Source organism: Panthera onca, chromosome C1 (genome assembly GCF_046562875.1).
Source record: "Panthera onca isolate mPanOnc1 chromosome C1, mPanOnc1 haplotype 2, whole genome shotgun sequence".
NCBI lineage: Eukaryota > Metazoa > Chordata > Mammalia > Carnivora > Felidae > Panthera > Panthera onca.
In genome coordinates this window covers 29,736,862-29,760,171 of record NC_138346.1, presented here as the reverse complement: position 1 = coordinate 29,760,171, position 23,310 = coordinate 29,736,862, and the positions used below count along the sequence as shown (strand labels likewise).

The window sequence follows — 23,310 nt, the reverse complement described above, 5'->3', positions numbered from 1 at the left end:
GTAGAGAGAATTAAATGAAGGGAGACTGACAAATTTATAGTGTGAAAAGTGGGCAAAGGAGAAGAAAAAAAGAATATCATGGGTTTCCAACATAGAAACATTTTTAATAGTTGTGAAAGACATGTTATTTTAGTAATTGTGATTAAAGACAGATTTTAAGATTTATGGTGCAAATCTGATTCAGTAGTTTTGAGTCTGTTTTCCTTTCTCCTCGGTAGAGGGCGTGATCCCCCTGCGTAGATGTCAGTTTTCCAATGCCCTCTCAAAGACCTGCTGCGCAGTATTTGCTAAAACTGTAGCCCTCCAGATGTTGTTGTGGAATTATTCTGTTAATTGACTTTTGTTTATTTTCTCAAATAATCATAAATAACCATAAACATTCTTGAAAGCTTCCTGTGGAGGAGACATTCTTCTGAAAGAATATACTGAAATGTATGAAAGAATGCATTCCGTATCATGGGCAGTATCTAAAATGCTGCCGAGGAAATTTTCTTGGTGTGTGTATGGTCTGGAGTTTAAAGTGAGAAGGGTGTCGTATTGGGCCTAAATTTCTTGGCTAAGCTCTTTGTAAACTGGTAAAGGTGCTTTCAGTGAAAACAAAAAGGTTGCATTTGTAGACATTAAGACTGAATTAACAACTTACTTCTCAGGTGTAAAGCCTCTCACACAGGTTTCTTTTTTTTTTAATTAAAGTATTTTTTTTATTATTACTATTTGTAATATAATTTACTGTCAAATTGGCTTACATACAACACCCAGTGCTCATCCCAACAAGTGCCCTCCTCGGTGCCCATCACCCATTTTCCCTCTCCCCTCCTCCTACCCACCCCCCACCCTCCCCATCCACCCTCAGTTTGTTTTCTGTTCGCACAGATTTCTACAGGCGCTCTCCTTACCTGGAACTGGTAAGGTGTTTTAGATAGAGTGTTGCTGCTTAACAGAGAAATAAAATAGAACACCACCATATCCAACATGGCACAAGCTGAACTGTGTATTTTTGATCCCCATTTGTACTATTGCTGTGAGATTTCTGCTTTTACTGTATTTTGAAATTTACCATGAAATTATGATTTAGCAGTGACTGGTTTATCCTTTCCCCCCCCAGTATAAGAAGTATCGCTCTTCTCACGCACACACCAATAACTTTGCAAAGTCTGTGGTCAACCTTGTGGATTCTGTAAGTATCCTGATTTTCTTGAACCTATTTTTCCAAGATGGAATGGTTTATATTTCTACCTGTTTACTTGTTATTTGAATTCTTTCTTGGGAAAAAGTAAAAATGCCATCCTTAAGCTCATCTGGCTAACAAGTTATAGGGTGGAAACTTCACAAAGAGTAGTGTCCTCAGAGCTAGGAGGGCTGCTGAGTCATTCTCAGTATCCCAGAGATGCATTAGTGCTGCTTATAAGTGATGTCCAGACCTGTTTGTCACCAAGCCTATGAAGGACAAAAACACAAGAGAAAATAAACTACCAAAAGAGTATAAATTATACTTGCCAAATGAGACTTTGATGATAATAACCAGTTGAGCTTATTGTCTTAAATATATGGCAAGAGAGCTAGTAGATTGAGGTGGAGTATGTTTGGAGAATATAGGAAATACAGTTTTATTTTGTTTTGTTTTAACTAACATTTACTTTCTTAGTAGTGAATGCTTCAGATTTTATTTCTAGATGACAGCATTAAGTGCAGTCCCCAAATGAAACTAATTCGAAACAGTAAAATCTGTATCTTCTTACAAAGACTTCTAACTCTATAAAATCGTTCATATCAATATTTTTTCCCTCTCATTTTGTAAGTTACAGAGAATAATGGTTAAGGTTTTCTTCCTTGTTCCTGCTTTAGCTAGAATTCCATAGATGTGGATATTATTTGCTGTGTTCCAATAACTGGTTCTATTTGCCATAGCCATAGGCTAAATATAGCATACTGCTTTGTGTTCTAATGTAAAGTGCTCTTTTGTTCAGTTAAATATATTTTTATCTGATATTTATTATATGTCCCCTCTTACCTGGCAAAAGAAGACTTTTTATGAGTTGCCAACTATCTAAATGATACTTGTTTTCTCCAAAGAACTGCCTCCTTTTCTGCCTTTGAAACAGTCCCCGAACCTTCAATGTTGTAAATACTCATAACATACGACACCTACAGGGACAGCTAGGTAAAGGCATAATACGGGTGGATGAGCATAGTGGGTCATACAGAGTTAGGACTGAAATTCTGAAAGCCAGTTTACACGTGGGTAATTAATTTTCCGTAATTTCAGCTCTTGTCAGCCGCCTTCTCAGACAAAAACTATAAGTTAATATGGAAAAGAGAGTATCGGGCACATCTTTTTCGCTGCCAAAGTTGTTGACTTGGTAGCATCTTTGTGTTGGTCATTCTACCATGATTGAATGGAATCACATCTTGCAAAGTGCAGTTTTTGTTTTGGGCTCTCCTATAAGCTGACCAGCTCTAACTTGCTCGTCGTAAAATCATTTTAGCTTCGGGTTGAGTCAGGCACGATGATATTTTCTTTCTTCGGTGGGTTCAAAGACATCCATTATTTTCTTAATTAGCTTGAAAATAGGACAAAGTGACAACAGTCTTTGAAGTCGCTTAATTGTGTGAATTGTTTAGCTACTGGGCCAGAACTGGAGAAAGAGAGCCGAAAGATACAATTTAAATGTTGTGAATGATGCCACCCCATGGCGAGGGTGAGGTGGGTGAGACGCATCTGCTTTTCCCTGTTGTGGCCCAGATCCACGACTCCAGCTGGCTGTTATTCTAGGTGTCATGTCACAAGGCCTCCAAGGGCAAGCCAGCCATGTTGCTGGTGCTTGTCCAAGGATTTACCAGACTATTCCAATCCTGCAGGACTTGCTGGTCGCACTGCGCTTACCCGGAGCCAGTATGTCAGGCTCCTACGTGTCACCTCCTGTGAGGTTTGGAAGGGTGATTTTACTCCACCCTGTTTAGAATTTATGTCCAGACTTTCGAATCTTGACATCCCTACTGTCCATCCCCCAGTAGGATGCCTGGCCACTAAATGTGCTCATTTGGGATTGAAATAGTCTAGTAGGAGAGAGGCTGAATTGTGTGATTGTGATTTCTTTTTTTAATTTTTGCTCTTGGAAATGAGAAAGGAAAGAAGATTCTTTATGATGAGCTAATTGTGACCTCATGTTCTCCTCTCACCTCCCCTCCTGTCCTTCCACTGACTCTGAATCACTGATTGTGCATGTTTGACCCAGTGTTTTCCTCCTGCACCTGTCCTGTTGTATACCCTCAGATTTACAAGGAGCAGCTTAATACCAGGGTTGTCCTGGTGGCTGTAGAGACCTGGACTGAGAAGGATCATATTGAGATCACCACCAACCCTGTGCAGATGCTCCATGAGTTCTCCAAATACCGGCAGCGCATTAAACAGCATGCTGATGCTGTGCACCTTATCTCGTATGTACCTGTGGTCTTTGGGTTGACATTTATCTTGATCCCTTTATTGGACCACCTAAGTTATACATAAGTGTACGGATCCTGAATTGATTCCTTTCTCTGGTTATATACGTAGCAGGGAGGTAAGCCTTCTGGTGCTGGGAAGGTGGTTCCATGGTCATAAGATTTACCTTCAGAGCATGATCTTACTTTCACACTTTACATCTTGCAGGTGAACTCATGATTCAAGGTGGCTGCTGGTGCACCAGCCTTTATTATGGGCACCAGGAGTACAGGGAGGGAAGAGTGCAAGAGAGCACTCCTTCCAGCTGAGTTAGCTCCATTAAAGTGGATTTCCTGAAAGTTTGCACATATCAATTTTTACCAGTAAATCATTTGCTAGCCCTTTGTCATAGCCACACCTAGCTGCAAGAGAGACTAGGAAATATAGTCTTTTGAGGTGAACCATTGAATAAAATTGAGATTTTATCCTTAAGGAAAAGGATTGCCATACTTTCTTTTAATATAATAAGTGGTTTCCTTGTCCACTCATTACAAAGCTGTTTTCAGACCATCCTCTAAGACCAACCAAATTCCTCCTTCCTTGCCTCTCACCTTAGCTCTTTACTCATTTCTCTCAGTCCATAATCAGCAACTTCTTTTTTTTAAATTTTTTTTAATGTTTGTTTATTTTTGAGACAGAGACAGATTGAGCATGAACGGGGGAGGGTCAGAGAGAGAGGGAGACACAGAATCCGAAGCAGGCTCCAGTCTCTGAGCTGTCAGCACATAGCCCGACATGGGGCTGGAACTCATGAACTGTGAGATCATGACCTGAGCTGAAGTTGGAGGCTCAGCCGACTGAGCCACCCAGGCGCCCCCAGCAACTTCTAATAATTTATAAATTTATAATAATCAGCCAGTGCTTCGTAGGTGCTCAGTTAATGTTTGTTCTACGGAGATTGCTTAACATAACATGAATCTAAAGGTATTTAGAATGTAGTTTTTGATTTCCTGAGGGAAGTTGAATTTGGGGTATTCAGTGTAGAGTGAGTAGACATGTTTTGGGACATGATGGTCCCATATATGATGGCCACCACATTGGCTTCCTGATTGCCCTTTCTTTTTCTGTAGGCGTGTGACATTCCACTATAAGAGAAGCAGCCTGAGTTACTTTGGAGGTGTCTGTTCTCGCACAAGGGGCGTTGGCGTGAATGAGGTAAATTTGATCAATTTTCTTAAAGTAGAGCTTTATCTTTGCATCTGATCTCTTTCTTCCCTGTGGCCTAGTTTACATCCCTCTTGGGCTTGTTTAAAATGACAGTGACACCGGGAATAAGGTATAAGTGATTTATATTAGTAAATAGAACCCAAAGTGGTCTTTGGTGTTAAAAAAGAGGTATTGCTTCATTTCATAATGATAGTATTTCATATTTATCAGGCAAATGCATGCCAAAGATTGATCCAGATATTTTTTTCAACTCTATGGATAAATTTTTATAAACTTATTAATCCTTTCCTGATAACTTTAAGCTATAATGCTCTCCTGCAGATGTAAGCTATAATGCTCTCCTGCACATTTAAATCAAAGAATGTGTGATTATATTTAATCAGTATCTTTGGTTTCTCCCTATGTAAAATTTTCATTTTTATGCCTTCTACCTGTCTATCTATAGAATTCATTGAAACAAATGTTTCCTTCATCTCATTGTTTGGATTCCAGTACCTTCATTTATATAAAGGAAATTCTTACAACAGTTGGCGACAGCACTCAAAAAGGCTGAACCAACTATAGCTAAACCCTGATAAATGCCAGGATATATTATAACAAGTTGTAGCCAATAGCCATCATTCAGTAGAGGCCTCTCTGAGGCCTCTCTGAGCCATCATTCTGTCAAGGCCTCTCTCTCGACATATTTTTAGTAAGTTGAATTTATTCTTGGTTTGGAATGAGTTGGACTGGGGCACAGCCTTTTACGAATTGTATCTTATGTTTCCATGTGAGAGCATCAAGTTCTGAGAGATGCCACATAGGAAGAGAGGCGTTCTGCTTCTTGGGCCCAGTTGCAAGGAAGAGGTGCTGAGGAACGTATGCCGTCTTTTGATGCTGTGAGGCTCTGCTTAGGGAACTGAGATGATATGTGGTGATGATTAAGAAATAATAACTAGCTTTGTGCACTCTCTCAAATGTTTCCCACACACTTTCAACTCTGAAAAACAGTATGGTCTTCCAATGGCAGTGGCACAAGTATTATCGCAGAGCCTGGCTCAAAACCTTGGAATCCAATGGGAACCTTCTAGCAGAAAGCCAAGTATGTACATTGACCTTCTTACTCACTTTCATGTGCCATTCTGTCTATATAATGCATGTCCAGTCAATAAATAAATATTGTTCATTCCTAAGTCATTATAGTTTAATTGTAGTCTACTTCCTTCCTCTTAAAAAAGATGATCAAATGAGCGACTTAAGGTAATTTTTAATTCGTTTGGGTTGTAGATATCTCTCCTTTAAAATTCATAAAATCATACTCACTTTCTCAGAGTGGGATCAGGTCTTTCTCACACTGCAGAATGTTGGGGGTGAGGTCGATGAGTACTCACTCTCTGGGTTCTAAGCAGCGGAGTATAGAAACTGGATGCCAGTGAGACTCCATCAGGGAGTTAATAATAGTACATTTGGATCAAGGAATAGCTTAGCTCTACTATAAGAAAGCAGCGCCAACTCTAATTAAAATTCCCCACCTACCTACCTCCAACTGAACTCACTCACATGGTCCCATCAGAAGAGTTCAAGAAGCCTCCCCTCCAGGCAGCTCTGCCCTAGGGCCCTTTAAGCCTGGGAATGGGTGGCAGATGATAACACTCTAGTGGGCAGGCAGTGCCAGGAGGGAGTCCACACAGGGCCCCAGATCCCATCCAGTGGGAAAGTGCAGCCAGTGACGGCTGGTGTCACTCTCTTCACTAATCAGAAGAGAGGAAGATGGAAAGACAGGACTGAGCTTCTGGTAGCAAAATATCCAAGGCCCACAATGGTTTTAGGAGTCCATGAAAAATTTGAATTTCTTTAAAAATCAGAATGAAATCCAACCTGGATTATATTAGTCTTTAAACCAACAAAGTAGCAAAATACAATTTCTAATACACTTTGGTGGCACGAGGCCAAAGTGCCTAAGGCTCACAAAAATAATAATGCGACCTTGTGGATAAAAGGACCGAGGTATTCACTCAAATTATTCTCTTAAGTGGAAGTCTGCTCCCCTCTGTGAAACTATCAGATGCTTGAAGTAAAGGTCTCCTTGCCCACCTCACTTCCCCAAAGAAGAAAAGGACAACGATCTACGTTCACATTATTCTACATCTTATACTTTTAAAAAAATATATTTTTTTAATGTTTGTTTACTTCTGAGAGAGAGAGAGAGAGCTAGAACACAATCAGGGGCAGAGAGAGAGGGAGACACAGAATCCGAAGCAGGGTCCAGGCTCTGAGTTGTCAGCACAGAGCCCGATTCAGGGCTCCAACCCATGGGCCGTGAGATCATGATCTGAGCTGAAGTCAGATGCTTAACCAACTAAGCCACCCAGGCACCCCGATTTTATACTTTTTTGACGACTCTCAAATAATTGTTATTAATGCACATGTTATGGGAACTTGAAACAAAATACATATCCACAGGCTTCTCAATTTCCTTTTTGGACGTATTAAGTCATCACTTTGTGGGTGTATTAAGTCTGGTGGCACTTTGCAAATATCCATGAACTTTCATTTATTAATATCTTGCTCAGAGTATTTGCTTTCCCAAGGAAACACACAGTACACATCAAAGGAGGTATTTGGGGTTCCATCAGCGGGATAGATGGCTTTAAAATCTGAAAGAGTAGGGCCAGGTATATGGCCTTGTTTGAGAAGGCTGGGGCTGTGAAGAGGCCAGCGCTGGGGTCAGCAGAGACCTGTTACAGAGTTGGGTGAGGGTCTGCGGTGAGAAGTAGGGGTTCATTACTGATGCCTGGAGTAGTTCCTTCCTAACATGTTTTATTCCTTTGTGAATTATTTGTTTAGGTAGATAGTTCATTAGTTCTGAACTTCGATTTTTGAAAAAATCCCATCTGGAGTCTTTCTGTAAACACATCTGTGTTTATGATAGAAAAAAGAATAGGAAAAATAAAAGAACAGCCCATTACTGTATCAGTATGGCAGTGTCTGACATCCATGTTGAGTTTATGACTATTGTTTAATTTAAATGACTATTTACACTTTTATTTTAGAATGCTCTCTTTTCCTAAACCTTTTAGCGTAGTGTTCTTCAAGTTCCGGCCCAACCTCACCTTGACTCGAGCAAATGGAATTCTCTCCTGGAACCTCCGTGTGCTCTGTTGGCGGAGCTTCAGTGATGACTCGTTATATCTGTGCAAGCGAGCCTTCCAGCTCACAGAGCACATACAGGCGCTCATCTTGCATGAGCCCGCGACCCACTCTGGGAGATAGGCAGAGAGGTTATTCCCCGTTTTCCTCATCAGGTGGAGTTTGGACCAGAACTCAGGCTTTTCATTTCCAGACCAGGCTACTTTTCCCTAAACATTAATTGAGTTCTCTGAGTTACAAACACGAAGAGAGGCACAGTTTTATTCCTTAGCAGCTGTTGTCTTAGGGAGCAACCTATACTCCTGGAAAGGATAAAGAAGTATTGTTTTAAAAGAAATAGGTTTTGTTTGGAGAGACCTCACGTTCTGTATCTTTAGGACATGAAATTGGTGATGAGAATTATCTCAAGAGCTGCAGTGCAAAGTAAAGATGTGACTTTTGTTGTTTCTCTCTTTTTTTTTCTTGCTTATTATTTCATCGGACTAGAATGTGACTGCACAGAGTCCTGGGGTGGCTGCATCATGGAAGAAACAGGGTAAAATTTCATTATATATGCATTTGAAATATGCCTTTCACTGAAATTGCTGTTTATGATTAGATACACAGTCTCCCAAGTACTGGTCTCTTAGGTTCAATACTCAGTATAAATTCAATAGTTAATTATCTTATATTTTAAAAATGGAAGGACTAATTTGCCTTATATTTTAATTTTTTGCTTAAATTTGTTGATAATAAAATATAGTAATAACTGCTATTTCTTTCTATTGACCTTTAAAGGAAGCACATTATTAAATGCTTCTAAGTTTAGCAGAGGCATTAATTTTTTAGTGCACTTAGAATAAAAGCTGGTTGTCTGCCTGAAGCAGTCAATGAAAATCAATTTATCAATTTATATTTTAAGGAACTCTCCAATAGACATGTTTGCCATAGTAAAAATTACACTATATTGCTTATATAATCAATATAGCTTTTTTGGTTCTTAAGATACTTTATTGTGTCTAAATTAGGTATCTCCTATTGATAGAAATTTGAACATTTTCTCACCTATCTCTTCTTGTGAGGACACTCTGGGAACTAGAACCCCTTTTTAGTTGCCGTTGCAGCTGTGAACCAAAGCCTGGAAACATTGCCCCAGCCCCTGCACCCACGGGAGCCACTGGCCCATGGCCATCTAAGCTAGAGCCCACCCCTTCTAGCTGGAAGAGGTTTTCTCACCCGTTTTGTCTCTCTTGTTCCTTCTGCCCATGCCAGATATCTGTTCAACACATCACCCATTTCTGGTCCTACCCCCATCCCGAGGAGCCCCAGTGGCCAGAGGCCCTGACCTACTCATGAGAGTCCCTTCCTTACTCTTCCCCGGGAGTCCTGCTCATGGGGAAAAGACGAGTGTGAGTGTGAGGGTTTGCAGAGAGAGTCAAAACTCCGCCTGCTGCTTTAGGACATAGGTTTCTAGAAATGTAGTTTAAACGTGAAACCGTTAGCCTTCATGCTCCCCTTACTATTGCACCACAATTTAGTAACATTATGGGTTAAACAGCATTTTCAAGGACTACTCTAGGAAGGTAACACTGTTGATAATATTGCTTCTAAAGGGAGCTGCCTTCTGCCTTCTGAACTCCCAATTTCTAAATGAATTTTTGGACTGACCACCCTTAGAATATAAAAAAAACTACTTAAAAGTTTGTGTGTGTGTGTGTGTGTGTGTGTGTGTGTGTGTATTTAAATATGTGTATGTACGCCAATTTATTTCCTGATTTGAAAATGCAGTCTTATCAGACTTTTAGAGGAAATGCCAAGCCTCTTTAAGAGATCCCTGTCAACAATGGCAGGTTTTTCCTACTTCCATATACTACCCTCATGCACCAGGTTACAAAAAAACTATTGGATTACATCTCGGAATAAGCGGCCTGTCACTCTCAAATCAAGTACTCTGACAAATATGCCCGAGGAATCAGCGTGTATGATTCCATTTAATCATGACCATATGTATAATATTTCCCTATGCACTGACCTAGAGAGAGTAATTTGATTAATTTCATCACACAGGCTTATATTCCTGCTGAGTCATTAATATCACCAAATAGTTTTTGAAGTTGAGCATAAGGAGCTATTTATTACCTAATTCTAATTCAGAAGGAGCTTACCCTATGTGCCAAAAACATATATACAGATATCCATGTGTGTGTGTGTGTGTGTGTGTGTGTGTGTGTGTGTGTAGTATAATACTTCTCTTTAGGGTTTCCTTGTTTGCCTCAATTGTGTTCCTGAAGCCTGCGTTATATAATCTTTAATAAATTAACTGTCACAATTCCTTCCTCCAAAGTAGAATCTGGCAGGTTCCCTTGTGTCTTTTATTCGGGACAGAGGCAAAAAAGTGCTTGCCTTTACTGAGACAGAGCAAATAAAAACGACCACATTTAAAAATACAGCCTAGGTGGAGAAGTTTTGTGATGAGCTTTCTAAACCTCTTCTAAGCGAAGGCACAGAAGAGCTTGGCTGCTGAGGAGGTTGTAACCTGCCTCCCAATCTGTGGTTTTCTTTGAATTTCTATTTTTGTAAACTCTACCACACATACTTATTTGGCAATTGGAACATAAATGCCTTGTCAACATTTGTGTGGAAGCATCTAGATCCAGAGTGAACATTTTGTTCTAGTTCAAGGGTTTTAATTTTCTTCTTTGATGACTGCTTTTGGTAAATTATTTACATAATTGATTCTTTATTTTCTCAGGGTGTCCCACTCCCGGAAGTTCTCAAAGTGCAGCATTTTGGAATATAGAGACTTTTTACAGAGAGGGGGAGGAGCCTGTCTTTTCAACAGGCCGACAAAGGTTAGTAACTCAGAAAGAGTAATCATTTGTCCAATTTTGTTTTTGCTTCTAAGAAGTTCATTTAATGTGCATAACACTTAGGAAAGCAACAGCCTTTGAAATCATATACACCTCAGATCTACTCGCAAATCTCTTATTTGTGGGAAAAGACTTAAAAGCCATTCTTGCGTTTTACTGCTTGTGAAATGTTGAAGAGTAGCTTAATAAAACTAGATGCAGAAAGACTTATCTTTTTACAGTGGAATACTGCCAAACGTCAGATACTTGTCTTGGAAAACAGGTTTTCTTTCTGTCGATCAGATTAATATTTATAGAAGCCATTATCATCTTGAAGAACTAGTCCTGTTTAAATGAATGATAAAACCATAGTTTCCCCTCTCTGAATCTCTGATTTTTCAATGCTGGCTGTACCCCTCCCACCCTCCCCTCCAAACAAACATCCTTCAATTAAAATATTTTTGAAATTTTCATATTAGGGTTTTTCATCCTGCTGCTAAGAGATTGTGGATTAGATTAAGACATATTGCTTTAGGGACGCCTGACTGGCTCAGTCGGTTAAGCGTCCGATTGAGCCTCACATCATGATGTCACGGTTCATGGGTTGAGCCCCGCACCGGGTTCTGTGCTGACAGCTCTGAGCCTGGAGCCTACTTCGGATTCTGTGGCTCCCTCTCTCTCTGCCCCTCCCCTGCTCACTCTCTGTCTCTCTCTCAAAAATAAATAAGCGTTAAAAAAATAAAAACAAAAAAACAACAAAGAAAGATATATTGCTTTAACCCATTTCTCTGACAAAAATTCTATTTTCCTTTGGCATTCTCTCTAGGGCTTTTTTTTTTTTTATTGAGTGGTCTATTCTCCTAGACAGGAAGCATTACTAATATGAGCCAGCCAAAAAATGGCTCGAGGTATTTGTGGATCTCATAAATACATATGTGTATTTAGTATTTATTCTATAGTCCCTCTGTGTGGGAAGGTCCATGTTGTCAAATGGCACTTCATCAAATTCATATACACAGTGTCACAATCCTTATCCATAATTCCTTAATTCAAAAAGCTCAGAAAATTGGAAGTGTTTTTTATGAGTTTTCATAGAACATGTCAAGGCAGTAAAACTTGTCTTGGACTGAAAACCTTTATTATCTCCCATAGTGTAAATATTCATAAGTCTTACTGCAGAAATAGAAATGTTTTTGATTTTAGGGTATGCATGAGGCCCCTCAGGGCTTTTATATAGAACATGGTAATTGCATCATACTTTTCTAAAATCTAGCAAAGCCAGACTTTCAAACTCACTGGCTACAAAGCTTTTGGATAAGAGATTATGGACCTATCGTAGCATTTTTGGAAATGAATTTTTCAACAAGCAAAGAGATAGGATTGCTGCTAATTCGCAGATGGTATAGAAATTCTAACATTGCACATTTCATATTGCTTTTGACAATACTACTTCATAAGCCAAATATAACCCATTTGCTATACAAGAAGATTTAATGCTCTATGAATTGAGAGAGCAGTGAAATCATGTTAGCCTTAAAAAAATAAAAATCAGTGACTAATGTGGATAGTTGACAGACTAATTTACTACTATCCTCATAAGTAAGTGATACTCCTGTAGTCAGAGGATAGTAGTTTGATGTCTGACACCTATATGAAGTCTCAGTAAGGCTGCAAAAAAAGAAACAGGAATTTTAAAGTGACCTTGCATCATGTAATTCGGCTGCCTGCCTTTCATGACATTGATCTCAATACAGGAAATCTGAGAATTTCAAAGTGTTTAAAATGGGGGAAATGAGTATTAATGAATTAATGTGAGCTGCTGGCTTTATGAATTGCAATGTATGTGACTAATTTTACCTGCCTTGTGTCTCGCCAGCTAATTATAAGTAGCATGCTTGAGGGAACAACACTGAGTTCTAAAGTTTCTAGAGTGTGTTAAAGGATCCACTACTAGGTTTCTGAAATTGCCTGTGAGTAGAAAGAAAACTATTCCAATAACTTGGAAACTAAATAAAAATGACTATACATCTTCAATTTTAAAAATTAGTAAATACAGGGGCACCTGGGTGGCTCAGTCGGTTGAGCGTCTGACTTTGGCTCAGGTCGTGATCTCACGGTTCATGAGTTTGAACCCTGCGTTGGGCTCTGTGCTGACAGCTCAGAGCCTGGAGCGTGCTTCAGATTCTGTGTCTCCCTGTCTCTCTGCCCCTCCCCTGCTCATGCTCTGTCTCTGTCTCTCTCTCATCTCTCAAAAGTAAACATAAAAAAATTAAAAATTAGTAAATACAGATTTATTTTTTTAAGCTACATGGCGGAATTATTTATTTATTTATTCATTTATTTATTTATGAGTTATTTATTTATTTATTTATTTATGAGTTATTTATTTATTTATATTTTGAGAGAGGGGCGCACTCATGAGAGAATGCCAAGCAGGCACCGTGCCATCAGCGTGGAACTCTACGTGTGCGGCTCCATCTCATGAACTGTGAGATCATGACCTGAGCCAAAGCCAAGAATAAATGCTTAACCGACTGAGCCACTCAGGTGTCCTAGAAGGATTTTTTTAAGCCCCCATGGATTCCAGTAGAACTATTTATATGTGTGCATGAAGGAACTGACTCTTTTTTTCTAAGTGCTTTTAGTGAGTGAATGTATGCATGCGTGGTTTCCATGTTATTTTCGCATTATCTGTGTGTCTGTTTTCTGTGCTATGGGACTCTTCCCACTGGCCATGTTTTCCACTCAGTTTGTGATAGTGACCTGTCACAGGATGGAAGCAGGGTCCAAGAATGAAGTCTAGTAGTTGATTCCATGCGGGGCCTGATAGAAAGTGCTAGCCATGTTCCAATCTGAGCTTTCCGTTTCCATTTTCTCCTGCCTCCTGATAAAAATCCCATGGAGATTAGGACTGCTGATTTCACTCAGTGGACTTTCCCATAGGGGAGTCTGACTCCACCCAAGTACCCTGGAAACCTTTCTTGTTTCTGATAAGAGTTTTCCCTTCCTGCAAGTGGAAGGAGAATTGGGTCTTTGTCAGGTGGACCCAGTGGAAGGCAGCCCTTCTTTGGGGGCGGGTACTGCTACTGGCGAAGGAGTCTCTTTTGCCCTCTCATGCTCATGGCTTTGAGCATTTGGATTGGGATGTGCTGTTCCAGTCTCCATCCAAGTGTGATGGACGTGCCCAGGGAGATCTGGTCCCAGCTGAAGGAAAATAGAAATGTTTCTTGTAAATAATCAACTGCCTCTATCATTGGTTGCAATACAGTTTATCTGGCAAGCAAGTTATAGCACTAGCAGTGTGAGTCATTCTAGAAATTTGACTCTTCCGTAGCTCCAGAAATGATTGAGGAATTTCTATAGAGCCATGCATATGTCTGCACATTTATGTAATATGCTCTGGACAGTACAGATTTCTTTTCAATGAGAATTATGGGCAGCACTTTTTCTAAGCTTATTTGAATTTCCTTGATTGTGTATATCACATTTGGCTGTGGCTGAAACATTTTTATCTTTTTGACAATTTTATGTTTTCTCAGCCGACTTGAGATAAGTCACGAAATTAGATATCTGTGAGCCTTAGCAATGCATTTTAGCTCCATTAGCAAATATGATAAGTGATCTATTCTTTTTGACAGCTTATTTCCATTAACAAGTAATTCTCATGGTAGAGGTCATCTCTGGGGCCCATCTCCAGAGAATCCTCCAAGAAATATTACCCCATTTGGAATATGTTTTTTAGAAGTGTTGTTAATAAGTGAACAGTGTTTCCCACACAGACATCATTTATAGGTGCCATCACAACAAATCACAGAAGAATATCACATGATAGCCGATTATACGGCCCAATTGGTGTGTTGACTTTCTGTGATAAATTAAAACGTGTTTCCTTTCTCTTCCTAATCTCTTTCAGCTATTTGAGCCCACAGAATGTGGAAATGGATATGTGGAGGCTGGAGAAGAATGTGACTGTGGTTTACATGTGGTAGGTATAAGAGATCTTTTCTGTCTTCAGCACAGTTCTTACCCAGAGCAAACAAGAATAGCATTAGTGAGAAGCCTATACTGGCCTTCTCAGTGGTCTTTCTCATCTATTAATGCTTAATCCCAGCTCAGACAGGTTAGAATTAATCATGTCCTTATGGCCCCGTTTGAAAACAAAAACAAAAAGAAAAACAAAACAAAAAAAACCAAATGGGTTCTTCTAATCAAATCTCCTCCCTCTTAAAAATCCATAGCTCATATTCATCCCACTCAGATTTTACCAAATCATGAAGCATGGTGTGTGTTATTTTTGTCTTTATAAAACTAGATAGAGTCTGGGGGCACCTGGCTGCCTCAGACGGTGGGGCACGTGACCCTTGATCTCAGGGTAGTGAACGTTAGCTCCATGTTCGGTGTAGAGATTACTTAAAAAAAATCTTAAAAAAATAACTAGATAGAATCTTAAGAATGTGTTAGAGCTAACCAACGGTGAGGTGCCTGCTAAGAGATGAGCTTACTTGTTGGTAGACAAGCCTTTTCACAGAAGGTCACCCTTTGATGAAAAATAAGGCAGGAAGGACTCTTATCATTGTTTAAAGTGATTACTTCCTAAAGTATTTGCTTGCTATTGTATAAGTCTCCCCACGTGGAGTACACAGGTGGAGACAGGGTTGAATGACCAGCCCGTAAGCTTCCTCGCTTACTCACGTGAAGTGTTTCCTCTAGGAATGCTATGGATTTTGCTGTAAGAAATGCTCTCTCTCCAATGGGGCTCACTGCAGCGACGGGCCCTGCTGTAACAGTACCTCATGTCTTGTGAGTTACCTGACAATTTTGTCTTCCTTTTCATGGACATATTAGCTAAATATCTCAGTGTGTACATACAGCATTTTTAGAACTTGCTACAAATCTGTTGATTGATATGTGCCTCACAGTTTTGTACAATCAATAAATCTACCTAAAACCTGGGGGTCAAAACATCTACCTTTACTATGATTCACTGTCAACTATCCTACCCTTCAATACCTCCTTAAGAAAATATACATATACTCCTTCCAAATAAACATTGAGAGTTGCCCTGAATGCGGATGAAAGCCACATTAAATGGTTGAATAGAAAAGGGACAATTCCTGTGGTCTTTTTAATAATAGTTCCTATAATAATAATAATAATAATAGGACTTAACCTTTTTCTTTAAAACTTACCCTAATTTATTTTGGACAATGAACATAAAACCTAGTGCTTACATTTTTATGTTTGGTTTTTGAAATTCCTTATAAAGGCAAGAAAGCTAGATAAGGAATGTTCATATGTGTATATATGCAGCTTATGTGTGTGTGGACACAGTTAACTTCCATCTTAGGACCTCCAGTGAGCTTTTGAAAAGTCACTTTTTAAACATTCCTTTTTCTCATTTACCAAACCTCTAATATTACTTAAAACCATAAATTTACATGATTTTATAATTTTATTCACTACCAAGGTATGATGGCATTTTAGGACATTCTAGCTTGATTGTCTTATGTTCCCCACCAGATTACAAATTGCTTGACATCGATGGTCTCTTCCCTTCATCTTTTACCCACCCTCTCAATGTGATTGGTGTCACTGAAAGGAGTTCGTTTGAATTCACTGAAATTTGATTGTGTACATTCAGCTACAGCAAGATTAACATCCAAGCTCATAGGTATAATCAGTGTAGACTGAGTGTGGATATCAATATTCACAGAGATCTTAAATGTTTGTATTTTAGTGATTTGCTCTTTTGTCCTCAACCACACAACTGTATCTTCTTCACATAATTGCCGTCACTTTGTTTTCCAGAAGTAATACTCTTGAGACCGTGGGTTTTGAAATCTAAAATTGAATGGCTTGGGTTAATGATTCATTTTACTACAGAGAGTGGTACCTGGACTTGCAATTTCATAAAAAGAGTTTGGTGATGGTTATGATCGTTGGTGAATAAAACAATACTATTTGAAATAGTAATTTAATACTAGCTCCTAATACTGAATTTTTATTTGCAGTTTCAGCCACGAGGGTATGAATGTCGGGATGCTGTGAATGGGTGTGATATTACTGAATATTGTACTGGAGACTCCGGCCAGGTATGACAAGCTGAGTTTTTGAACAATACATTTTACTTGCAAGTATCTTACACATTGGAAAGCTTTCAGTTTGGACTACGTGTGAATATGATTTAGTTTCTTTGTTTTTTGTTTTGTTTTACTTTGTTTTCTAGTAATTACTAGATCTCCACCATGCCTTGATTTTTAGGAACGTATCTTGTGTTTCTTGGGCCTAAATCTCTTTTTTCTTCCAAATTTCCCCTTCATGATTAGTTCTCTTTATGTGGTTTCTATCCAATGAATTAATCTTTCTTTTTGTCCCAACATCTAAAATAGTATGTTCACATTCATGAAGAATTAATGTACTGTTTCCAAACATCTTTAAACCACAAAGCCCTTTCTTGTAAGAAAAAAATGGGTTGGGGGGCGCCTGGGTGGCTCAATCGGTTAAGTGTCTGACTTTGGCTCTGATCATGATCTTGTGGTTTGTGAGTTCCAGCCCCATGTTGGGCTCTGTGCTAACAGCTCAGAGCCTGGAGCCTGCTTCAGATTCTGTGTCTCCTCCTCTCTCTGCCCCTCCCATGCTCATGCTCTGTCTCTGTCTCTCAATAATAAATAAACGTTGAAAAAAAATTAAAAAAAAAAAGAAAAGAAAAAATGGGTGGGATGCCCTCTGTAGAAGGCACAGAACGAGTAGCACTGCTCTGATTGAAGGGGGATCACGAGCAGGGGCCCCCCTCTCTCAGTTCTGTCTCTCTCCCACTTACATTGTCTGGCACCATGGCCCATATGCTTTCGTGTGGACTTCTTCACGTTAAAAATTATTATACCATTATAATTGACGTTGCCTACCAGCATTCCTTCTGTATACAATTTTTATGTTTTAAAAGTTTATATTATGTTACTTTAAGGCTTTATTTTTCATTCCAACGAACATTTGTCGAGCACCTGCTGTGTATGTCAAGCACTTCTGTAAACGTCGGGATGTAGTAGGGAACCAGACAGACAAGTCCTTGTACTCACGGGACTTACGTTTTGCTGGGTGGAGAGATAAGTGAACAGAAACATCTATGGTGGGAAGTGCTCAGTGTAAAACAAGATGATATAAGATGTGGGGTGGGTAGCGTTAGGTGGGGTGGTCAGGTGCATCTTCCTGGAGGAGTTGGCATTTAAGTAGAAACACAAATAAGATGGAGCTAGTCAGAAAACAGCGAGTAAGGAAGCTTATCTTCCTCAAGAAATGGAATGAAGGCAGGGATTACTGGAGAGTAGTGGGAAAAAAATCGAGAGGAAGTCAGCCATCAGGGCAGTAAGGGAGTAATAAGAATTTTGGGTTTCATTCTACATTTACCTTTGCTCTGACATGACTTCAAAAACATTTTCCTGTGCTATTACACAGTTTTTATAAATATCCTTTTTACCATTACATGAAAGTCTGTCATGTGGATTTATCATTTGACTTGTGACTTGTTATCTAGTGGTGGATATTTGGGCTGTTGGCAGTTTTTCGTTATTATAATTAATATGACGGTGAACATCTTCATGCATCTTTAAGAGTGTTTCTTGTTCCTAAGGGTTTGCTCCTTAGGATAAATTGCCCAGGCGTGGAGTTATCTATTGCCAGGTACTGTGTTTTCCAAGAGGCTCCCAATAAGTAGAGTACAGCTGGAGGTCAAAATACCCTTTTTTCTATTGCACTGAGAGCTAAATGAGCCTCTTTCTAGATCCCATATTCAGGCTGTAGCAACAGGTTGTTGACAGAGGTGGGTCTGGAGCGACTTCTCCCTGCAAAGGTGGGTCCTTGCCTTGTATGTCTCTGTGGAACAGTGGGGAGACTATACTTTGTGTGAGGAGGCAAAAGAAGAAGGCAGAACTGAGCCAAACTGCCCGGTAGTTCTTCCTCGCTTTGTCAATCAGTCAGGCAGTCTACTTGCCTGGAGCAGGTGGGGCAGTGGGGGGAGGGAAGCAAGTATTGGAACAGAGTAGCTAGAATTACACTGAGTTCCCTTGGAGGGGAGAGGGGTAAAGAGAAGGAGGCAAAGGTTTTTAACTAGCCTTTTTGAAGATTCTCAATGTATATTATCTGAGAGTCCATTCAGAGGGACCCTTTTAAGGATGTGATACAGTGAAATATCTTCAAGCTATTTTGTATTGACTTTGTGCTTCTCTGTTTCTTCTCTTTAGATATGTAAATAGGTTTCCTTGCAATTTTCCTATGATATAGTGAAAGAGCGTAAGAACTGTGGGTTCTGTGTTTCGTGCCAAGTTTTATGTTTGGTGACAATCCCGATACACTGTTTCACTGGGTTGTATTTTTAGTTTTGTAGAATACTACTATTTTTATACCCATCATATATGGTTTTGGTTCTGTGTGTTCAGCTCTTTTCAAAGTACAGCTTTTTTCATTTCAGGCTTTAATTCCTGAATTGCCATAGAATTTACTTGGAAGTAAGGCTTTTTTAATGAGGGCTCTATGTTCTACTTAATATTCTGTAGCCTAAATTTTTAAAACATTCTTTTTGCCTCATGTGTATAAGGTGAAAATTATACTATTATACTATACTATTCAATTAATATCTCAGTGGCATATTGGAATAGCATGTTCTTTTAGCAATCATTTCCTTATATGACCAGAATGTGCCTGAAATAGATAATTGGGATAGAGGAAGCTAAGATCCGTCAGAACTCTGCTTTCTAACAGGCAGTGAACTTTGAATTTAATTGGTACTAATTATGATTAGGAAAATGGGATCTCTGAGAATCTCTGCATCTCTGAGAATCAATGTCATTGGCAACATCGTGACTTTGTCTTGTATCTCAAATTTTGCTTACTTTTGATGTTAGCATTTGCTTATCCGTTTGGGCTGGTTTTTAAATTCACGGTTTATCACAGAATAAACAATACTTGTGCAACTGAGAGAAATCCTTGGCAAACAATACCGGATGATATAATAAAGGTATTTTTGAAAGATGTGGGAAATGTTTCTTGTTAGCACTATGAAACATGGCATCTAAATGGGTGGCATAACACGATTTAAAATAAGCACATTTAAATGCTATTACACTGCTGAAGCCTGCCTCGTGTGAACCTTCCTGCACAGCATGAAACTGGGGGCTAGAATGGCATTTAAAGAAGGAATCCAGAGCTCTGCTCACAGCAGAACAAAGTATACAGATGAATGGTTCTTTTGTTTTAAGTGTCTCCAGAGAAGTAAGACATTCTGTAATTTCCCACGTTAAACATTTCAGTAATAAGCAACTCACTTTTATTAGCCTAAACTGAAAATAAATTGATTAGAAATCTTGTATGTAGCTGTGACAGTTTATAATAAGGGCTTTTTTTCTTTTAATTGGTAAGAATTCTACACATTTCTTTTTAATTGCGACCTCACAAAAGTCAAATGTGATAAAGTAATTTTAGACCCTGGTATACCTATTTGAGTAGCCACGTTTCTTTTGCATTTTTGTTCAGTGTGATTGTATTTGGCTCAGAGTAAGTGAATAATTAATGTTAGTTGATTAATAAGATAATGATTGTGTTTTGAGTGGATTTGGATGGATGAAAGAGGCCACTTTTTGTGGCCAGATCTCTGTTTTTGTGCCACGGGCCCAGTATGCTAGGTTTTAGCGCTGATAATTATGTCCTTTGAATAGTCACCATCAGATTGATCATAAAGCTGTGGTGAATGAAAGCTTATGTGAAAGCCAGTTTTTCTTTAGAAAGGGGAAAAACCAAAGCATTTTATCTCAGTGTTCCTCAGTAAGCTAGTGCTTCTTGGCAATTGTAAATTCTAAATTGGTTCTATTGCCTTTCTGTACTGAACTTGATAAACAGCTTGATATGTGGAGAACAGAGTAACTTAATTGTATCTGCGTAAGTCATTCATTTATTCCATTAGCCAATACTAATTGAGCACCTACTCAATAATAATCGAGCCTGGCTTCGTTCTAGGTGCTTGGGAGGCAGCAGGGAACCAAACATAAAATCCCCGCCTGCCTGGAGCTCACACTGGGAGGGGGACAATAGACAAACGAGTAACATATATGAGCATAAGGTGATAAATCCTAAGGAGAAGGAAAAACCAGGAAATGGGGAACGGAGAACGCCAACATGGGAGGGGTCATAGTTTTTGAGAGCAAACCACGCAGAAGTCTGGGGGGAAGTGTGAAGGAAGAGCAGGGCGGAGGCCGTGGGGGGGATGCGTGCCTGGCAGATTTGCAGTCACATCAGTCACGGCAGAGTAGGGTGGGAACAGGGCAGCCAGTCGGAGGCTGTGTCGCACTTCAGGTGAGGGATGATGGCGGATTGGGCCGAGTGTTAGCAGTGGAGGTGGAGAGAAGTGGTCAGATCGTGATTATAGTTTGAAGGTAGAGGTAGGGAGATTTGTGGACAGACTGGAAGGAGGGTGTGAGAGAAAGAGAGAAACAGAAGACGACTTCAAGGTTTGGAGCCTGACCCGTTGGAAGAGTGGAACTGACATTTACTGACAAGGTGAAGACTGGGGGAGGACCCAGTGCCTGTTGTGTTTCTTATTCCCTTGTTTTACCTGTATGCATATTGCTTTTTTTCTTTTCACAATTGCTTTAAACACGGTACAAGAGCCTTTGGCTTGAACTGTCTTCAGGTCTCTCAAATGTGGCAAATAAAATGCATAGATAGTAAAACTTTTAAATTATTCAGGGTAACTTTTTGGGAAAGTGAAGTGTACTTTTTAAACAATGGTTTGATAAATAGACCCGGGGAAAGAAAGAACCATCCCGCCACGATTGTTCTAGTGACAGGCCTGTAGTTTGAGAGGTTGGAGATGTTCGGGGATGCAACACTGACATTGAGTTGAAAGAGTATTTCTTCTTTCTCAGTGATGTGGCCTATGGGTGAGCATCAGGGGTGTCGAATGCAGATCTGACATTTCACAGGGCTGAGAAAGGTCTTGTGAATTAGTTCCCCAATGTGTCCACTCCTACGTATCAAGGTGATTCATTCCCTTGGTTGTCTGTTTTAATTCCTTCTACTTTTAACTGTAGGCAAGTGAATGTAATGGTATAAAATACCCATTGCATGGATTAATTTAATTGTTATTTTTACCAATAATACCAAGAATTTTACCGAGAATAATTACCAAGAATAATTTTACCAAGAATTGGTTTGGATAACCTACTTAACGTTACTCATGTTTTTCTAAACATTCCCGATTATATATTCACCATGGTTGGTTTTTGTTTTGCATTTTTGTATGTTGTACACAGAATCTGAAGGTACTTATGTTGAACATTAACTAAACACATTATATTTTTCAGTGCCCACCAAATCTTCATAAGCAAGACGGATATGCATGCAATCAGAATCAGGTATGCTGGGCGATAAACTTTAAATGTAATTTTAAAAGGATTAGTTTGTGAGTTCTTTTTTTCTTTTTGATAAATGTAACTTTGAAGGGAAATTGCAACTCAAAGAACAATAAATTATTTCAGTGGTCTTCTAATTCACCATTGCTTCATAGCATATCAAATACTAAATATAGTATTATATTTAACCCTGGTGACAAATTGTCTGATTGAGGGCAAGGGAAAAAAATGTAACAACTAAGGAATTACGAATTTAATTTATTGAGTTGTGACCCTCTTTCAATAACGCCAGCTTATTATGGGAAAGTCTGACTGTTATAGTGTGCTGTAATCTGTTATAATTAGGATTTTTTTCTTTCCTGAAAGCCATGTTGTAATGTAACATTCACACCCAAAAGAAGCGAAAGGTCATTCTGGAATCACCCAAGAAGCGTACCAACTTTTGTTTTCCATAAAATGTAAAACTGTAGATGATTAAGTTTTGACTTCAAGAGCTGTATCCTGAGGTCTGTTCTGGGTTTTAGAATTTGTCTGTTGTACTTCCCTTAAGATGTTTGTGATTTTTATTTTCACTGAAAATATTGGGGTATCGAGTGAAAAAAAATCAACTTACCTAAAACAACAAAAGGAGATCTTGCAGTACAAATCTGGGGGAAACGGAACCGGCTGTGTGGGCCTCCTAATGTGTGTCGCTGTCCTCAGGGCCGCTGCTACAACGGGGAGTGCAAGACCCGAGACAACCAATGTCAGCACATCTGGGGGACAAGTAAGTCATGTTTTCCTGCTTGGTGGCTGCACACAGGTTTCTCTCCATACTATCCTGCACTGCCAGTCTTGCTGAAAGACATGTACAGCTTGGTGTTTTCTTTTGTTTTGTTTTATTTTATTTTATTTTATTTTTAAATGATTATTTATTGAGAGAGAGAGAGAGCATGAGCAGATGAGGGACAGAGAGAGAGAGCTAGAGAGACAATTCCAAGCAGATTCCATGCTATCCATACAGAGCTGGATGCAGGACTTGATCTCAGAAACCATGAGATCATGACCTGAGCCAAAATCAAGAGTAGGATGTTTAACCAACTGAGCCTCCTAAATGCTCCCGGAGTGACGTTTTCAAAAAAACTCTAGGAAAGAATGAGAGTAAAGAGGACTGTGAGCGTGATCACAAAACCACAGAAAACAACTGTTCAAGCTGAGGACTTGTTATCAGAACCAAGTCGTGTCACTCAGTGATCTGGCTTTCAGAGAAGGGATGTCACATCCACTTGCAAAGATTGGGTTCAGTGGGATGGCCACATTCATTGTC

The 23,310-nt window shown here is 39.4% G+C and overlaps 1 protein-coding gene across 5 annotated transcripts in view; it reads left to right on the top strand.

The window, feature by feature from the left end:
• ADAM23 (ADAM metallopeptidase domain 23) overlaps nucleotides 1-23,310 on the top strand; it is a 186,007-nt gene that overhangs the window by 120,585 nt on the left and 42,112 nt on the right. For all 5 annotated transcript variants that reach the window (XM_078450954.1, XM_081796351.1, XM_060623189.3 and 2 more), the window contains exons 10-20: nucleotides 1,106-1,177; nucleotides 3,275-3,438; nucleotides 4,552-4,636; nucleotides 5,639-5,729; nucleotides 8,264-8,312; nucleotides 10,509-10,608; nucleotides 14,519-14,590; nucleotides 15,316-15,405; nucleotides 16,617-16,697; nucleotides 21,957-22,007; nucleotides 22,707-22,770. In XM_078450954.1, the coding sequence (XP_078307080.1) occupies nucleotides 1,106-1,177; nucleotides 3,275-3,438; nucleotides 4,552-4,636; nucleotides 5,639-5,729; nucleotides 8,264-8,312; nucleotides 10,509-10,608; nucleotides 14,519-14,590; nucleotides 15,316-15,405; nucleotides 16,617-16,697; nucleotides 21,957-22,007; nucleotides 22,707-22,770 (919 nt within the window). The remainder of the gene's footprint in view (nucleotides 1-1,105; nucleotides 1,178-3,274; nucleotides 3,439-4,551; nucleotides 4,637-5,638; nucleotides 5,730-8,263; nucleotides 8,313-10,508; nucleotides 10,609-14,518; nucleotides 14,591-15,315; nucleotides 15,406-16,616; nucleotides 16,698-21,956; nucleotides 22,008-22,706; nucleotides 22,771-23,310) is intronic.